Below are 21,110 nucleotides of genomic sequence, written 5' to 3' on the forward strand. Positions count from 1 at the left end.
AGATAGAGGTACCAGCTGTATAGAAGCTGTGTAAATCTTTAGTATGGTGCTTTTTCTTTAACACATTTCTATGTTGATCTGGACTGTGAAATATACATAACTCCTGATCCAAATGACTTCTGGTGCAGGGTGGAGGCATTAATGAAGAATCCTGAACCAGTTATTATGAAATATTAACAAACTGTGTACTTTTTCTCACTGAAACAAGGTAGAAAGTCATGCTCTAAAACTGATCATTTATTAAATGAATTCTGTCTAGTGCACTAGAGGAAAGAACAGCACTGTGGAACTGAACCTCCCAAATGAAACATCCACACTCCCACGATCACATGCATAGAACATTTTAGCTACATCCACACTCCCGGGCTCACATGTTTGTTGGTGGTATAGAAAATTTTTAATACAATGCACATGTCCTAATCACATTATTTCTATTTTGAACAAGCTTCTGTTCATATCAGGTTTGCACAGCAAGCCAGGCAAATGCCTATGGAAAATAGTGTTGGTTGACACAGTGGATTTTCCCCAATTTGTGACATAGAATAGCTGGTTAATGGCGTAGCATCAGACAGGGCCAGACAGTGCTTACAGGACCCGACTGGTTCCAAACGGCCTGTAATTTCCTCCCTATTATGGCTCATTACCCTGCAAGTACACGGCCTTGCAGATCGCGTGCTGCTTCAGGCCAGCCAATTTGTCCATTCTGGAGATACGACATAGGAGAAAGTTTGGCTGGCGTGCTTTTGTGATTTACAGTACATTAGGCCTGGCCACTGGGAGAACAAAATGCACAGAGGGTGTCAGTGCAGTGGCAGGTCACACCAAAACCCCTCATCCAGGAAGTTCCTCACAAGGTTTGTCCAACATTTCTTGTACTAGATGGATGGGGCAGCTTTCAAACACTTCCTCCTCACATTCTTATACATGTCTTCCTCAGACAGATCAATATAAACAGTGTAAAAAGCCACTCAAGCCACACCCGTCAATCAAATATTCATATGACACTGAATTACATTAAGTCTAGCACAATGATTTTGCATGTAGTTTTCTTATTGGTCCACTGACCCCTATATTTTAAATATGGTTGTTCCAATACACCATGGATTGCTAAAGCACATGTTTCACTGTATTTAATTCAGCACGTCCTTATTTAGTAGAGCTCTGATGCTCTCACAACTGCCCGAGGCGTAGATTATTTTGGCGTTCCGGTTTTAAAGGCTTCAGAATAGCAGCTGCTACTGGCGCCATACAGAAAATATGTTGTCTATTTTAACATTGTTGTAATTGTATATTATGGGAAAATAATACCAAGCAAATATGACCTGCGCCATTCAATATGTGCACACACACATACACTTGCACAGCCCATCACCCCCCCCTCTATCTTTCTCTCTCTCTCTCTCTCTCTCACACACACACACTCACACACACACACACACACACACACACACACACACACACACACACACACACACACACACACACACACACACACACACACACACACACACACTCTCTCTCTCCTCTCTCTCTCTCTCTCTCTCTCTCTCTCTCTTTCTCGCATACACACACATTATTACTTAAACTAATTATTACTCACAATTTCCATGTAACTCTTACTATGGTGAAGAAGTGCTTATAAATACTGTAGTTTTACAAATAAAATGCCATTTTGTGGGGGGAAAGCTGTCACTGAGAAGAGTAGGAAATTGTCTAACTTGTTTGGATGATCATGATTCATAATCAAAGCAGTAACATACAGTCCTCAGAAAGGAAGTGAAACAGGACACACACAGACACAGACACACACACAGACAACAGGACACACACGCTCACACACAGACAACAGGACACACACGCTCACACACACAATTTGACTAACAATAGCTGGTTTTCTTGCAACAATAGAAGCATTCCTCTCATTGATTAGCATGCGCCTGTGCTAAGCAGGGGCCTGTCTGATGGTCGTTTTGCTGCAGTCTCTATGGACTGGCCTATATTTGAGAACCAAACATGATCCTGCTACTGATCTATTTGTGACCTCATAAAGACAACAGCCGGGCTTAAATAACTGCTGCTTTCTAAAAAGAGATGGCCACCATAGTATACTGTAGACATTACACTGTAGAAATTAATATACAGTGTCAATATACTGTAGAAATTTCTTCAAATATTTTGTATTATTTCAGTTACAATTTAATGATATGCAGTAAGGATAAATAGGAGAAATATAACCTGTAAGTAATATTGCATTGACATTCGGACCCTGTTGTTTAAAATGTTCTGTCTTTATTCCAGATGTAGAGAACATACTCTGAAGTTCCATTTGGTACACCGGGAGAACTCTTCTTATGTCTATGAGAACATGGGAGAACTTCTCTCATGTCTATGAGAAGATGAGAGAGTTCCTCTCATGTCTATGAGAACACGGGATAACTCTAATGTCTGTGAGAACATGGGAAAACTCTAATGTCTGTGAGAACACGGGAGAACTCCTCTCATGTCTATGAGAACACGGGAGAACTCCTCTCATGTCTATGAGAACACGGGAGAACTCTCATGTCTATGAGAACACGGGAGAACTCCTGCCATGTCTATGTGAACACAGGAGAACTCCTGCCATGTCTATGTGAACACAGGAGAACTCCTGTCATGTCTTTGAGAACAAATTGAGATTTTTAGGTATGTGTTTAACTGTTTTATATCTGTAAGACTCGAGGGAGAAAGTTCAGCAAGAGAGACAGAGACCAGAGAAAGAGAGAGTCGGCGATGTCACGGCTTAACTCTGATAAACATCTCCTTGGCTGCTCTTCCCTAAGGTGAGGATTTCACTGTGAGTCAGGTACTTAAAGCATTCCTGAAGAGGACACATCAGCCATGCTGGAAATGTAAACTTCAGATATGGAGGGCTGGAACCGAGCTCATAGCTGTGTATTATTAATATCTCCAGCAGCAAGAATCAATACTTGCAGCCTCAAGAAGAAATCAAGTGGTTTTCCCCACCAAATGAGTATTACTATGTAAAGAGAGCTTTACTACTAGATTTTTCTGTACATTTTAGCTCATGTTCTATCATCCTAGCATTTTATGATGTTTAACCTATAACCAACATTTTTTCCCCCACAAGTGCTTTCCTGCTTGTTTTAACCTTTTTACCCTACTTGAAATTTTCAGCGTGAACAATTAGACTCGATGGCTTTTCCACATGCTCCACTGAAGTGTAGTACATAAGACTTGTAGTAATACATACATTAAATATTATACAATCATAATATTTAGCACTTGTCCCTAAGGTGCAGCCCACACAACCAGAACAGACGGTGGCATATTTCATTTTCCGTCTTATTTTAATTTCTTCTTTTCCTAAAGTAAACAGTATGTAAGAGTCCCTGAGGTCCACTCATACACAAACATACTCCCACAATGTGTCAGTGTGGTAGAAACCAATCTTTTTTCCTTTTTTTTTTACTTTGAATCCCTAACCACACAGAATAACTTCTCAAGTCCTTGGCAACCATGACTTTTGCTTGCATTAGAAGATGCATTTACATTTATATTGTTCAATCACTGTGGTCCTGTGAAGCGCTTAGGCAACTGAGATCAGCCGCAGTCTTCACAGAGCATAGTAAACCACAGTAAAACGGTGACTGACTTGATACCTCCAGTTTAGAAATGGATGTCTGCGCAGCTGCTGATGTAGCATTTGCAGCAGGCTGTCTGCATGCTAAACAGCAAAACAGCGGCTCTAATGTGTTAGAATTTAATTAGATGCAAGAAATATAAAAACTATATAAGGCATGCAGAGTAGTATCACCTTACATTTTAATCACAATCATATAAAAACTGAGGTAAGTGTCTAAAGATATTGACACATTGTTTGAAAGTGACTATCAAATGACTATGAGGCTGTTATTTGTTGTCTCAAATTCAGTGAGACCTCAAGGGGAGACTTTGAAGTGACTTTGATCCCAGTGAAGCTCACCTAATAGCTCTGTTGAAGTCTCACAATACTTTTCAAGGACACCGGCCTCCAGGATCTGATGAGATATGGTGGAGTCCCTCCCTCCAGAGGAGGTGCACTGAAGGAATGCAAGCCCCATGAACTACATCCCTACCTCCCTACCTCCCTGGTGTAGTTCCTTAAAGTTCCAGCTCAGCCCCCAGAGTTAAGTGTAGGCAGAGCTGCCTATCCAAACAAGGACTGAAGAAATTAGTGCATGGGTGCAACAGTTTGGACAGGGAGGATATGGTCTGGTTGTTATCCTTGCATAGACGTCATCTCTTCCTTATTAAGCTCCCTTTCAACTTCATAACGTGATATCTCCATCAGGTAGCTCGGTTTGAAAAAGCCAAGGACAAGGAACCGTCACATACTCACAAATTTAATTAACATCTCAATCTCTTAGTCAGGGCATGAGTGTATCCTGACAAAATGTATTAATGTATTGTTAATGTAATACGGGCAAAGATAAGACATTAAACGCTGCATTCGATATCAAAACTCATGCACTCTGTAAAATACATACAAAGAACTTGAAAATGTAACTGAAACATTGGATTGATCATCTTGCTGACATGTACAGTGCCATTCCAACATGCTACTCCAGAAAACTGTAAACTGAACCCTAAGAATGAAACAGCCCACGCTCCTGTGAACTTTACAGGGCACAAGGTCCCTCATGCCTAAGCTTCGTGAGGCCCGCACCACGACCCCGAGTTCAAGGGGTCAGGAGGAATCAGACGCGGCGGCGTGTGGCAGCCCTGGCGCCGCCCGTACCTGTCGTGTGTTCTGCGCCATGCTCGGTTCCGCAGGCGTACACACCATCACCGCGCGGGCTACGCTCCAGAAGGCTCTGGGCGTATCACCCAGCCCCAACGCACCAACCTGCTGCCAGCAAGCTCCTGGCACCTCTTCACAGTTCTAGCAGCCAAGCCAGGGACACTTCCTCTCTAGTTTGCTTCTTCTACTGCTTGTTTTTTTCCCCTTGGTCTCTGATCGGCGTTCTACTTCAAGAAGCATGTTCAGAAGAGAGGGGCTGGAAATGTTTGTAACATGATATCAGTCTCACTGCAGAAGATTCAAGATGCTGGGGATGAGGAAGTGTTTACCAGTGGGCTAAACACATGAGATTCAGATGGGATGTTGGATTAGTATCAATGTTTGAAGAGGCCAAACCTTAATTGTCTCACAGAGCACGTAAATATTAGATAGTTGGCACATTTTAAAGTGTTTTGTTTAAATAAATGCTAATTAAATCAACAGCTATAAAAGCATGAAAAACAGGAAAATAAATGTTTGAAAAGCCACAAATACTGCAATTATGCTTTTTATTTAACAATGTAGGATCACAAATGTGTTTTACCTGAGATAAAAAAATATATATACACCGGCCACAACTTGGAACCATTGCTTATCCACAAGAAACATATTTAATCAAGCCCCAATTTAATCAAAGCAAAAAACAGACTTTTAGAACCAAGTCTTTTAGAAGCAAGGCAAGAAAGACTCGAAATCAGGCCAACTAAAAGTTTGATTCAAGTTACAACAGCAGTAAGCAAACCGATGAAGTGAAAAAAGGAAAAATGATCCCTACACTGGTTCACACGCCGCAGACCAACTGACGGCAAAAACATTTCACCTCAGTTCAAATTACATGTACAGTAACTGCACTTGCCAAAGCTTGCAGGTCAGATGTTGATATTAAAACAATAAAGGCTTTTATATAACAAAACTACTACATTTCTGGTTTATCAAATTGTCATACATCAAATGATACATTGTATGATGATGTATAGTATGTTGTAAATTGTCTGTCCTGTTTCAGGGTTCACTGGCTGTAACGTTCTGCGTAGCGCAGAGCAGGGAGGCAGACACAAACGCTGAGGAGAGCGAGATTTATTCAAGGGCATTCCATATTTGTGGTCATTGTAACAGGCACGGGTAATATCGGGAGGGCAGTCCATACACGGAATATAAACAGGCATGACGACGCAAGGAAATAAACAGGGCACTAAGACAACGAATGAATACTCAAAACAAAACACGGAGAAAACGCATACAAACTAGAATAACCAGATATAGAACACAGAGCAGCAAAACGAGAAGAACTTACACACCAGGAAGCATGGGAACACTGAACTAAACAACCGATACAGACATGAGAGACACGGGGACTAATATACACAGAACTTAACTGGCAGACAATGGGAATTACCGAAACAACCGAGCAGGGCGGGATAAACCGGCAAGAAACACAGACATGAGGGAACCCGGAGTGACCGCTAGGAGAGGGGGCGTAGCCCTGCGTGACACTGGCACACCATGTACATTTTCAGGTGAACCCAAAACTGGTATAGTTCTGTACAGTATATTATTTTTATTATTATTGCTAGTATTATTGTTATTATTATTATTATCATTACTATTGTATGTTTTTGTCATCTGAGGCTGCTGTTTTTCCCCTCTGTGGGACAATAAAGGCTGTTTCTATTCTATTCTATTCTATTCTATTCTATTCTAATGAGTCTTTGACATAGGTTTTATGTGTTTTGTATGTAAATGTACATACAGAAAAGTGTTTTAAGAGGTTGTTGGTTGTGTAGTAGCAAGGTTATTAGCAAGATTTTACATTATCCAGCTTACAGCTTAATTCAATATTTTACGATAAAAGGAACAAAACTGGTTCTGTTGAGTTTCATTTTGCTCTAGCCAATATGACTTGGATCCCATTTTATCCATTTACAAATGCATCCAAATGTGTGACTGTGGGTCATGGTCTGTCCCTGGACCAGGTTTACACATCCTCTAAAGCCACATAATATAAAATGGAGACACAGTGGCCTCTCCTCACAGCAATAAATGACATTAAAGCCCTGGTGAAAATAGGGTCAGAGCTCAGTGAGACGATGCCGGAGTCTCTTCCTTCATTTCCTCACCGCTCTTTTCACTACTACGGAGCCACCAGAGTGTAAATAACATTTTAGAATTCTGCTACGGGTTCTCTCACACAGCGAGGAGTCAAGGATCAGGACCTGAATAGCCTCACACCGCCAGCCCTTCAAGGACACAGGTACAGCATCTGTGATGCAGCAATGCTGGACCCGCCCAGCCAGGAGTCCTGTGTCCCTTTGAACCTCAGGGAAAGGCGAGGAAGCCAAGCCAAACCAAGACGGGGTGGGGGGTGGGGGGGGTGTATGTCTGGAACACCGTCAACTCCCTCCTAAGTTCCAACAATGGCATCTTTCATGGCAGCTAGTCAGACTCACCGCAGGAGGACTGCACACATCACTCACCCCCAGCCCTCTCTTTTGTCAGAGCTGCACTGATGGTTGATGGTGACAGAAAAGATCGCGCCCCCCTTTGCCCTTTGGGTCCACCCTGTCTTTGGCATTCTAAATTGCGCCCCAACCCAAAGCCCCCAGGATAAAAGCAAACAAAAAACGGCTGATTTACCAAAGCTGACTAATTCAGAGGATGCACTTCTGTCATGGCTGTTTAGCACGTCAGACGGAGACGCTTGCAGAACTAATGAAATGCAGTTCTGTGGAGGTTTTGAATGCTTGTGTTCAAGGATGCAATGAGAACTACACTGTGAAATGTTAATTCTCATTTAGTTGTTCACTAATAGTCACTGAAAAAAAAAATCAACAATATTTCATTATCTGCATGTTACTAACATGTCTGCTCAGAAACTGGATGTGAATGAACAAATGTCATTTGACAGGTCTCCTTTAAGGCACTCTATTCTATTTTACTCTATTTTACTAAAGTGTTTTTTTAATCTTTATTATTTTTCTGTTATAAACATTTACAATCATTTAGTGATAAAAATATTACCAATTGGAAAATTTTTTTTGGAAACAAAATAATTATATTGGAAAAATGAGCATCCTCAAAATGCATGTTCCATGATCAACGAAGACATGTACCTGACACCTGGCACTGTTCACAGAGCCTACTATCTTCTCAGACTCTAGCTTGACACCTTTCCTCAGAAGTTACTAACCTCATTTTAGGGCCAAAGGCCATCTCAGTGAGTGCCATTAGAACCAGACAAAGGGACTGTGTGAGCCTGACATTACTGACTGGGAAAGGTTCACATTTCTCGTTTGATCCCAGACATGACTCAGTGGGCAGACAATAAGGGACGAGGATCTCCTGGGCACCAGCATGAGTCACCTCACCCTAACCCCACACACTAACGCCTCACCCTAACCCCTCATCCTAACCCCACATACTAACCCTACACCCTAACCCAGGGCTATTCAACTATATTTTTCTGCGGGCCAGATTTGGCAGAGAGCTCTGACCTGTGGGCCAGACAATTTTCAGACCTATACCAATACTGTCATAGTGGATGTAAAATTGAACGTAATTTGTTGACGGGTGGGGGTGCATAAAGACACAAGCGCCACACAGTGTCGTAAAATGATGCAAATAAAATGCTATTTATTTTTAATTATTTAAATATTTATTATTATTTATGGGGAGATGGGCCGGTACAAATTCATTAAAGGGCCGGTTCTGGCCCGCGGGCCGCCAGTTGAATAGCCCTGCCCTAACCCCTCACCCTAACCCCACACACTAACACCTCACCTTAACCCCTCACCCTAACCCCACACACTAACCCCACACACTAATGCCTCACCATAACCCCACACACTAACCCTACACCCTAATGCCTCACACTAACCCTACACCCTAACCCCACACACTAACCCTACACCCTAACCGCTCACCCTAATCCCACACACTAACCTTACACTCTAACCCCTCATTGTAACCCCACACATTAACCATACACCCTAACTCCTCACCCTAACCCCACACATTAACCCTACACCCTAACCCAAAATCCTCACATCTTGCCCCTCATGCTAACTCCTCATGCTAACCCCACTCCTAACCCCTCACCATAACCTCACACCCTAACTACCATAACCCCACATCCCACCCTCATACAGTTCAAAGGGGAGAGACGTGTAACTGCTGCTGGTGGATAATACGAACACTTCTATTCAATGCTTCACTACAGATGAACCCAAAAAAAGGCAAAACAGGGCAACCTAAAATGTGAGTCTAACCCTCCAGTGCTCATTAACGTGGCTGTGTTGTGATGTGTCTCTGTAGTGTAGAGAAGTCCAAGAGTTACTGTATTTAGGTCCTCAGGTACAGCTTGAATGCGACTCATGGTGGTATTTAAAAGGGTCATGAGCATATAAAAAGGCACTACAAGAATGGGAGCTCTTAAAACAAAGCTTAATTTGTAACAATGACAATGAAAGGAGAACTCTGAATCTGTCATTAGGGAAGCCATGTTGGTGATAAAGCTCAAGCAATGGCGGAGGGTTATTTGGACAAATGAGAAGAGTTCAGTGCCAACCCTGGATAGTTTGTCCTTGACCATAAATGTGACTGAAAACCACATTCTTTCTTTTTTCAAACACCTCCTCCCCCCAAAGAATTAAAACAGAAACAACCTTGACTGACAGAATTATGCCAGCCACCTAAAGTTTATTATAGAGCAGGTGGTCATATAAATAGCCTCCTGTGAAATAACTCATGTAGTGCTACATCTGGACTGAGTCAGCACTCCTGTTGTTTCGGAGCAGATCAGTTAATGAGTTACCATTGCTGTAAAATGGAAGCAAGCAGTGTTTGTCAAAGCTTCCCTGGCAGTGGGAGCAGAATTAAACATGCCCTCAACTCAACTCAACTCCCACTCAAACCTTCAACTCAACTCCCACTCAAACCCTCAACTCAACTCCCACCCATCTCATCCTAACACACTCCTGCTTGAAAGAGACAATAACAGGCCATATATGGTCAACCTGATCTTCTTTGTGGTGCTTAAGGTTTTGTTTAGGAAAAATGTTTTAATTAGAAATAACTCTAATGTGCCATTTGCACATATTTTATATAAATAAGTGAACAGTACATAAAGCATGCAAATGGAACCCATTTATAATGGGGTTTGTGGCATTCACCATCCTGCACAATTTCCTGAAAGATGTATTCAGTTGTCAGTATTGCATGCATTATTATTCCAGAGGTTTAATATGCTTATTTATGTGAATACCAGGAATGGACCTTGGGCCTCCAGTGAGGAGGTGATAAAGGGCCCATGCCAGAAGAGCAGATCACTCCCAACTGTGTTCCTGAGCACTGAAAACTATCCCAGCCCCAGATGCTTCAGTTCATGCTAATGGACAATACTACATGCAGATCAGTATCTGCTACTCAGAACAGTGTATGTAAGTGTCAGGCCCATCAAAGACGCACAATATAACACATTACATTATTAAATTTTTAAAAATAATTTAATTTCATTGCATCAACCAGAACATAATTTTAGTCCAATTTATTTTCCCAGCAGCAGCGATAGATGATATAGTTTGTCTTCATTTTATGTAATGTTCACCATGCAATGTCTTGTCTACTTTGAAACTCTAAACCCCATAATCCTGAGTGCTAAAGAACATGTCTTGACCAATGAAATCCTTAACTAACAGCTACCCACCTTCCCCTTGCCTGTGTTTTCCCACAGCGTGCCTGAGAATTGACTAGACAGCCTGATCTAATGACAGATGGTTGCTCACTCCTGAAAACACCTTAACAGACCGATCTCTGCTTCTCTTCCTCTAACTCTTTTTTGTCTCACCATTCTTCCTCTGCAAATTACAGCCAAGAGGATCCCTATCCAGGTGTTTCTCGGCCCGGTAACAATACGAGACATTTCATCTGTAATAAGCCGGAACCCAAGGAGGCTAATTGTAGCGTTCCTTTGACGCCAAAGTGGATGACAGAGCAGAGCAGAGTGGTGACGAGAGGTCCAGGGAGGCCACAACAGGGAGGGCTAGCTGTCCTGAGGGGAGGAGGGGAGTAGAGGAGAGGGGAGGGGAGGATAGGGGAGGATAGGGGAGGGGAGGAGAGGAGGAGAGGGGAGGGGAGGATAGGGGAGGATAGGGGAGGGGAGGAGAGGAGGAGAGGGGAGGGGAGGAGAGTAGAGGGGAGAAGAGGGGAGGATAGGGGAGGGGAGGAGAGGGGAGGGGAGGGGAGGGGAGAAGAGGAGAGGATAGGGGAGGGGAGGAGAGGGGAGAAGAGGAGAGGATAGGGGAGGGGAGGAGAGGATAGGGGAGGGGAGGAGAGGGGAGAAGAGGAGAGGATAGGGGAGGGGAGGAGAGGGGAGGAGGGGAGTAGAGGAGAGGATAGGGGAGGGGAGGAGAGGGGAGGGGAGGAGGGGAGTAGAGGAGTAGAGGAGAGGGGAGGGGAGGAGAGGGGAGGGGAGGATAGAAGAGGGGTTTATCACAGTGATGGCTGTGCATTCGGGTCCGACATAGCGCATTCTGCTCATTGAAATATCATGTTACAGGGGAGAAAAAAAGAGAACCACAGGGGATGACTGTTGGTCGAGCTTTCATCTTAGAGTCTATTTTGGTGTAGTGATTCTGCGTGGGTGCTTGTAAAATCTCAAAGGGATATCTTGGTCCGGCTTAGCAGGCAGCAGTGTTGTGGCAGGATGCCCTGCACACAGGCAACTGAAAACACCACATCAAATGTATAATTCAGAATGAAATAATAATAATAATAATCTTTATTTGTATAGCACCTTTCATACATACATGTAACTCAAAGTGCTTTACAGTATAAATAAAAGAAACATTAAAAGGAGATAAGACAAAGACAAAAATGAGCTTGGCAGGGCCAGAAAAACGCTAACATCGCTCTCAGCTCAGAGTGAAAAGTGGAGATAGTGGATTGAAACAAACTATTTCAAAAGCCCTTCAAGGAGCATAAGACACTCTTCATCTGCTTTGTTCATTTTGCCTTTCATCTTGATTTCGATAACCAATCATGAAACCGCTACGTCACTTGGCTGAGGCAATTCTCTTTTTCAAACCCGCATTAGCTGAACTCATGTTGGACTCCTAAGACCTAACACCTACAACAAAAAGGCACCAGTTAACGCCAAAACCCTTTTCCTAGGAAAATCATCTGTCTTTTATTCTCCTTCCAGTCACCAGGAAACTTAGCAAGCATTATGGGAGTTAGCAGAGGGGCTAGGTATTCGAGGGGCGGCTGATATCAGTAATGGACGTGTCACTTAACCTTGGAGTATGGGGACGCGGCCCGGAGGTCCAGCTCCTCGTGCTCCGCTACAGCTAGACAGAGGCGAGCTTTGCTGACTTGGCGCTCCAGGAAAGTGGGCGGAGCTAACGCAGAGCCTCTTTCCCGCGGATAGGATAAAGGTGGCTTGCGCCCGCCTGGAAACCATGGGAGGCATGAGGGTATCTGCTATTATTACACTCCTGACTGCATTGAGTGGCAGAGGCTCTGCAACCCTCAGAGAAACCTTTGCACGATGAGTTCATCTAAGGACAATGTTTTGAGGTTCACTTTTGTTTCTTCTAAAGCTAATATTATTCACATATATATGGGGATGACTGTAATCTGTATTTTAGCCCTGAAGGAAGTAAACTGCCCACGAGAGACCATTTGTAAAAATACTTATTCAGCATATTTCACCTTTGATTGGACTTGAATGTTCCTCCTACAGGTATACAAAAATGCTGTACTTTGGCAACATAAATGGCAGATTCACAAGTAATTACCTATATGTAGTGAAAGCAGACTTTAGGGGTTTATGAGAAAATGTGGTCTCACACACACACACACACACACACACACACACACACACACTTACACCCACACACACCTATTATGGAAGCTGCAACATTGGTGTAAGGGTTGCTCACCTCCAGAGTCCTCATTTAACCCTGTACGTCCATTGTGTTATTATTCTTACCCCTAAACCTGCCTGAAAGTGTCTCCATTTTCAGTCCCTGTGGTGGTTACAGAGAGCTGCATTTCAAATGTGCCATTGTCATATGGAACTATGAAAATATTCTTTGAGCAGTTAAATGATACCTAACATTTCATCAGATATTTCCTCTGATAAGGCCTGTGATAGCCATGCAATTGCTAGACATAAGACTGCAACAATTACTTAAATATGATTTTGCCATCATTGTGATGAGTATGAGAAGTGAACAGCATTTTTAAAATGTTGTTGAGAACATTTGTGAAAACTGGCTGATGGGACAATAAAAATCCTTTTCTGACCTAGACTTCTACCAATGAATGCACAATAATGAGGCAGTAAAAACCCTAGCTTTGTGTTTGAGTTTTCTGCGTACAAAAGAAGGAAACAAGAAAAAACTGTGACACCCAAGCAGTCAAACGATGTCAACAAGCTCTGACAACAAACCCCACTCAAAATGCTTGAAACAACATTACAGGCAGGTGTGATCCATCTAACCAGGAGAATCTGTCTGTCTGTCAGCTTTTAAATGCCAGGTGCTTCCCCTCGATGCCTGAATGGCCCTTCCACATTAATCAGTCCACTCATTTATCAGTCCACTCATTAACCAGGTAGACTCGTCCACTGAAACACAATTTCATTCTGTAAAATCTTCACTTGATTTCACTGTAATTCACTGTAAAGGGGCTGCGGGTGCATGTTTGCGTTCTTCAGTATGAAACCAGGTGTGCTGAAAGCAGACGCTTGAAAGGGATGAAAGGGATCGTGAACCTGTCTAAAGACAGCCCGGCATGAAATGAAAAGGTAAGGAGTGTTCAAAGAGGGTGGGCGAAGTGGTAAAAATCTATCACTTTGATCACTTCTCTCTGCGTGATTCAACAGAGCACAGTGTTCATTTATGAGGCAGAAGTCTCGCTTTCCAAATCAATGTATCTGTCAGGCACAGAGAAATGATGAACAAACTATACAAACAAACACTCAAACAGGACATTTACCAGTGTTTAGATATACACTCCCATGAGACAGACTTCATCAGAATTTAGGTAAGTTTTGCAATTTGAATAAAACCCACAGACACACAGTGTTACAGAACAGGGTCAGAATTGTCCATAAAGTTGTCACAGTCTTCTCTGCATCTCTGCCATCTACCAGAGAGTTGCAGATGTAATGGTTCTACAATGGTTTCTACAATTGGGCTACTTGGCAGACCCATTGTGTTCACATGGGGTAGGCCGAGACATCCTGGCAACCTGATTATTTCCCATCAACAGTGAACAGGCCAAAGGGGTGATGCCTTGTGTGGTGGGCAAACCAGATAATGTTTTGATTTGGTATTGAACATAGATGTTATGCGTTATAGAAGTTATAAGCAATAATTTAAAGGAGGAAAAAAATGTAAAGACAGGCCTGGTCTGGATTGTAATTCCCCCAAGCGACCATTCACTTCTTTGCTATCCGATATCTGTCTCTGTGGAATTCAGAGAGCGAGCTATGTTTTAAAACGTAATAGCAATTACAATGGAGAAAACTAGGGATAACCGCAACCAAGGACTCGCCAATATTTTCATCATTTAATTATGACTGACAGCCTTGCAGTTTACAACACTGACAATTGCAATTATAATGTAATGTTTCAGAGTGGATCTGCCAACCCCCCCAGGAGGAATCCTCAAATTTATGAAAATGTTCTTGAACATGGAGTCCACAAAAACAGGAATGTAAATCATCATCTACTTTGAACTTGAAAAACTAGTCGCAAGACGTGATCCATGTATGAGTGGCCTTGATGCTGACTGACATTTTATGTCAGCTCTTGGCAACAGGAACACTGTGATGGAATTTCTTTCTCTCAACTTTTGCTTTTCGCTTCTAGGGATCAGGGCACAGGACACATGTAATTGAGGGGTTTTAAATGCTCAGCAAAAAGCTACACTTGGCCAAATAACGCAAGCCACAGTTTCAAGGAAAAGTTCTCTATATTCCTGTAGGCCAGGGGTGTCTGCAGAGTGTAATATTTATACATTATATTGTGAAAGCAGGTGAGTATCTCTGTGGTCTTTAAGGATGTATGAATGATCTGCGCTCTTAAATATGTTGGGTTACTCTGTTCAAATACCCTGCAAACATTTAACTGTGTACTAAGAACTTGTATTTTGTGCCCTAACCATAAATATAAATGAAACAACAGTATACCTATATATACATAGTAAAGAGATTAACTGAATTAAAAGTTTTGGTCAAAACAGGATGAAAAGCTTTAATGAAAAGATCATACAACCACAGAATTAATCCAAATCTTACATTCCTCAAAGGTATTCCTAAACTAAATCTACTAAACTTTAATATCAACACATCAACTGCAAAAAACATGGACACTGACTAAGATGGCTTCTTAGAGTCCCACATCATTGATTTATCTCAGCATTATAACCCTAATCAGAGAGTAACCATCATTATTAGAGAAAGGCATCTTCCACTAGTGGTAGTGAAAGGGTAAGAGGAATTTGCTTAAGAAAAGAAATGATAATGATTGCTGATTGTATCTGATAGATAGACTGGCTTGATTTATAATAGCTTGTAAAATTCAAAGCGCTGTCAGAGTACTTATTTCAAGAGTCGAAGCGCTACGCAGCACTGATATTCCAGGTTAATAGCTTGAGTGACTGAAGTGTTCCAAAGGATTAGCCATTTACAACTATGAAAGCAGACACAGCCAAAGATAAAACAGCAAGGTCACTCAATTGAGTGCAGCCACAATCAAGCCAACATAATTTTAAACATGCTTGAAGTACATTACTTAACTATATAATTGTTTATTTCTTAGATTCATTCACTCAGCCAAGAAGGACTGTGTTTTGCAAAGCCTAAGAAACTATACAAGAGGACAAAGTGCAAATGGGATTAGAGACCTGTCTGACACACAAAGACAAAATGCAAACACACTTCACTCTGGGCAGCTGGGAATGCACTACAAGACAAAATAGAGAGGCGTTCTTGGGTAAACAAAAGCAGAATCAGTACAAGGAAGGACAGAGGTCTGATTCGTTTGTTTGCTGGTGTTCTCGCCAAACTTTATGTTTGCCAACGGCAAGTTAACCTACTGGGCTGGTTACAAAGTAACTGGGTGCTATTTTCTTTGAGAAACATCTGAAGGGCGTCGTATAAGTGTGAAAGCCTCATGTGTTCAGTGGGCCAGAAGACAGTCAGCACCCGCAGTTCAGTAGATTACTGAAAGCACACCTGACCCAGTAGAGATGTGGGAGGTCATTTGTACATCAGTAAGTCACTGGAACTAAGATGGGCTGTTAATTTTGCAGCATTATGTCAATTGCCCATGTATGGAAATGAAATAGCACCTTGCTGCTCAGATTCTGAGATAAAAGAAGGTCATGTTTTTTCAGGGCCAATCATGAAAATGTGCATACATTTTATAATAATCTATTTCCAGAATTTGTATTTCTCAACCATTCAGGTAGTATTGTCAAGCCAAAGGAAATTAACAGTTTTCTTTTTACATTATGCTTAATTTTATTCTGTAGGCCTGCTCTTAGTTCTCTGCTATCGCGGCTAGATTATAGAAACATTTTAATGTCCGGCAAAACACTGTCAGCACTATCCACTGAATTCCACGAGAGTCTGTAAAACAATGGAAAACAGACATCTTTGGCAGTCTGGTAAAGTTAGCCCTCATTATCACATGCCCCCAATAAAAACTCATCTAAGTCTTTTCAGGAGGCCTCTGTTTAGACAGTTCTATTCGCCAAGTGCCCTAGATTTTGATTGCTTACTTGCAATGCCAAGAATTTGTACCCTGGAGCACAAGTGATATATTTGGATGTGGCATACCATGTTGCAGCATACACTGCAGTATAGAAAGGGCAACCACTACTTTACATAGCACTTTTAATAATAGTCTTCTGGGTCAGGGTGTCTCTGCTCTAGTCAATTAGACCTTGTCATTACATTTAGCAAACTCTCTTACCAAACTCTTTTTGGAATCTGCATTCCAGAGTGTTTGCTCTTTCAAGGTACACTTGAGGTATCATATCATGCATATCCACCACAAATAATTCTGTTTCTGATGAGGAAAAAAAACTTTTTAGGAAAGTGCCGAGGGCCAGGAAAGCAATGCCAGATATGTCTGTCAACAGGGCTGGTGTTTAACCAAATTAAGATGAACTTCCCATGACTCTGAAAGACAGTAGACTTGTTCAGAGGAGGTCTTGGGGGGGAGGGGCACTACAGACACTTCAGTGAAGTCCCTGAAAACACAATGAACTCATCCCACAGAAAATCACACTCGGTCACGCATTTACCAAACACATCCTCAGGCAGAAATACACCGAATGGAAAACCACCCTAAAAGGATTCTTATCATCTATCTACATATCTAAACATATTCATTAAATGGCTGTGAAATGATGCTTGAGGTCTTCACTGTTGTCCAAATCTTTCTTTGTTTTTCCCCACCTGTAACATTTTGGCTCTTACTCCAGGTGTTTTGGGCAGTCTTTCCTTTTGAACTGCAAAGAGCCTCTTCCTGAATGAGTGTGAGCACGTCTCCACCTGTCCGACTCAATCACTCCCACCCCACCCCCTTCTCTCTTTCACACCAGAAGCCATGGCTACAGAGCATTACAAGCACATACCATTGGTCGCCAAATCCATAGTTTATGGGAAAGGCATCAGAAGTGAGGACCTGTTGTGGTGCATTTACACCTGGTCTAATCATTAGGATTTTGACAATGTAAACACAGGGATTTGGGTGTGAAGGACTATACTGGTTTTGAAACTCAAGCCATGTGTTTTTCTATCTTTTCCAAAGAAGCTGCTATTAACCTGGAATTAATGAGGTTAATGGCAGCTTCTTTCCAATATAGTACTTCACATCATGCTGAATTTGCTTTTTGCTCCTGTTTCAATCCCACTGTGCCCAGTATCATAAGAGAAGCGTGACATTCTTTTTGTGTGATGTTGCATTTCGCCTAGACTTCAAAAGTCAAGATGATCAGGTGGGATAGAGTCTGCAAGCAGTATTTGGAAAATTGCAAACATCAGTGAGATACAACTTTGTCAAAAGCAATTACTGTTCATTACTGTTACATTCAGAAAAGGACACAAAGGAGCTTATCAGAGATCAAAGGTCTGTACTGCAGAATCTCATCTGTTATGCAGAAAAATCCTGAACATTGTGCTTCTAAAAAGGGCTCCCATTGAAACAATGAACCATTTTTCAACAATTATAATGTAGCCACTTTTTCTGCTACATTAACATTGGAGAAATCTGATGCCATTCATTTTTGATGAGGCACTTCTGTTCAACTACATCCCCAGTAGCAAATACTGTAGTTCTGTTCTGATTGAGGCAGTGCCATGATAATGTTCTCCTGAATTATTGACCGGCTCAAACAAATTGGACAAAATTATGCCTGAAAGACATGAAAACTGTCAGGAGACACACAAACCAAATAAAGGAGCTAGACTACAGCAAATATAAGCATAGACATCCATACATACCGCAACCAGAGCACCTTGATAGACACATGCGCCTGCAGATGTGGGGGTCAGGGGAAGTGGAGAGGAAGAGAAAGAGTATGGCAGGGTTAGAACAGCTCTTTAAACATTCATGAACAGCTTAGCTACTCAATGGTGGAGCAAACATGCGCAGTGTTAATCACCAACACGTAGCCATTCACTACAAACACATAAAAATGCAAGGCTGTTCACTTGACAAGCATTTGAGCTGGAATATTTGGCACGAATGTTATTCAATGCCTAATGAAATATGCCTGCAACGTGTTAGATAATACCCATGTGTAGTTCTACTGTATACACTGGATCATTATGGGAGCTACTTACAATTCAGTGTTACTTCATTAAACAGACTCTGAGGTTTTTAAAGCTTACCAACATTAGGGTAGGCCTGTATGCTTTTAGGAATGTAGTTGAATGTAGTGACTGTTAGTTGTTCTATAATTTTATTGCATGTAGCATACATATAACCCGGTTGTTTGGTTCAACATCAAAGCTACTATGGCTAACTCAGTCTGTAATTTGTTTTATATTTTCAACTATGAAGAGTAAATCCCATTATGAAAAGTAAATTATGACAGTGTCCACCAAACCCACCCACCAGATTCCAGTGAACTAGGACCATTAAACGCAGCCGACACCTGTTTTTTCTTCTTCTTGCCAGCAGGACGAATTAAGATATAAATGAACAGAACACAGAATACTCCGTTGTACAAAGTTGATTTGTTAGTGATTTGCTGCATAATCGTTCTGGCAATGCTATTCTTGGCAGTATATGGTTTATTCAGAAGTTAAAGATTGTACGGCTGGCGCAGTCACGCTTGAGATCAAAGTTTTACGACCACCAAGAAATCACAGTGCCTCTCTCTAAAGGGACATGATCCCGAATTTTACCTTCATTTACAAAAAGCCACATGCGATCGGAGCTGATTAATAAGTAGCTCAGTAGTTTAAGAATTACATCTACCTCTACAATCTAGTATTTCCCCTTAAATATATGTCACACTTTGTTAAGTGTTTGTTGCGGATTTAGCTCCGTCGAGGCGCGACATCCTCATTCAGAAGGAATCGCAGGTCATGTTTGGGACTTCTGCTTATATGATGTTGCTGTCATGAGGACAGTTTAATAGAGCACAATAAATATGTGTTACTGTTGTAAATACGAACATCGATTCTAATGGTACACTTAAAATCTAGATAAAAGGCAACTGCTTCATTATAGCACGTAATTCTGGAGAATAGATTCATCGCATGGAAATACGATTTTTACTTTCTAAATTAATTCAATGAAAAGTGTAACTTCTGCTAAACTGGCGAGATTATTTTTACGATTTAATCATTACACACGGCATGAAGTTATTAGACAGCAAAAACTCATCACACCAACCTTGGGCTCCTTGCGAGGCTGCAGCAAGTACAACACCGGCGGTAATAAGGATCCACGCAAAACCCATAATCACTTTAGGAGATGTTGCTTCTTAAATCCAGTGTGAATAAAAATCCCTCTTATCGTCCTAGCACAGATACAATCATCATGGGCTTCTTGGTGATTCGGAGATGTGCAGATACATCTGTGCACGGCGGGGCTGGTGTGAACTGAAAGTAGAAAAGCTCGACCGAACTGAACCGAGACGACACGCAGCCCTGTGCGCACTCCAACTTCACCTACCAAACTTACAAACTGGCCGCGATTCCCACACTACAATCCCTGAGAGGAGATGGCTTGTCTTGGTGGTAATTACAGTGGGAACGCACACTTGCTCACACAGAAACCTGAAATACTGCTGTTCAAAGTTAGTAAATGATGAAGACAAGGTTTACTGTGGTCCAAGAACGGAGAGGACGCCCCCTGTACCATTCACCACAATGGAAGTTTTAACTAAGGCCAAACAAAAAGTACGTTGTAATATATTGTAATATAATGCACTATAATAATACAATATATAATAATATATATATTAATCTTTAAACTGATTAATATTTGCAGAGGGTAAATAGACACATATATATGTAGCCTATGTATATATATATATATATATATATATATATATATATATATATATATATATATATATATATAGACACTATACACACATTTATATATATATATATATATATATATATATATATATATATATATATATATATATATATATATATATATATATATATATATAGGCTACATATATATGTGTCTATTTACCCTCTGCAAATATTAATCAGTTTAAAGATTCCAGGGAATCACGTGATTGAAACACGATCTTCGATCACAGCCAAATAACGTCCGAAGGAAAATGTCGCTACAGGTATAGGAGAACGCCTACCTGTGATTTGCATCTTAACTCTTTTGAAAGTTGCATTGAGATAGTTTCAAATATTTTTACACCAGATAGTTCAAATGTGCTAATGTGTGTAGCAATTTACTCAAATTTCCCAAATTTGTAGAGCAACGCAGCTAACCTACCGAGATAATGCTACTGCGCAAACGAGGCTACTGGGTTAGGCTGTTATGTTTGCCATTCATTGTGTACTTGTGATAGCAATTAAATATGTTTTTAAATGATCTGCATTGCTTAGCTGTCAGCAGTTATCATTTGACAATTAATGCCGCGTCAGTATTTTTATAATCGACTTGCATGAGATGTACAAGCGATGGGAGCAATACTGCCATCTGGTGTTAGAAAATACAACTACCACCTTTCCGTACAACTTTTATCGACTTCGCCACCGCCACCGCCACCTATACACAGTGTTCCA

General features: G+C 41.4%; 1 protein-coding gene across 2 annotated transcripts in view; it reads right to left on the reverse strand.

Moving 5' to 3' along the window:
- The window catches only part of fras1 (Fraser extracellular matrix complex subunit 1), a 97,556-nt gene extending 77,416 nt beyond the window's left edge, over positions 1–20,140 (reverse strand). For both annotated transcript variants that reach the window (XM_077000829.1, XM_077000828.1), the window contains exons 1-2: positions 19,741–20,140; positions 18,339–18,370 (exon numbers count right to left, since the gene is read on the reverse strand). In XM_077000829.1, the coding sequence (XP_076856944.1) occupies positions 18,339–18,370; positions 19,741–19,807 (99 nt within the window). In that variant the 5' untranslated portion in view covers positions 19,808–20,140. The remainder of the gene's footprint in view (positions 1–18,338; positions 18,371–19,740) is intronic.
- Between the last annotated feature and the right edge of the window lie 970 nt (positions 20,141–21,110).

Source organism: Brachyhypopomus gauderio, chromosome 3 (assembly GCF_052324685.1).
Source record: "Brachyhypopomus gauderio isolate BG-103 chromosome 3, BGAUD_0.2, whole genome shotgun sequence".
NCBI lineage: Eukaryota > Metazoa > Chordata > Actinopteri > Gymnotiformes > Hypopomidae > Brachyhypopomus > Brachyhypopomus gauderio.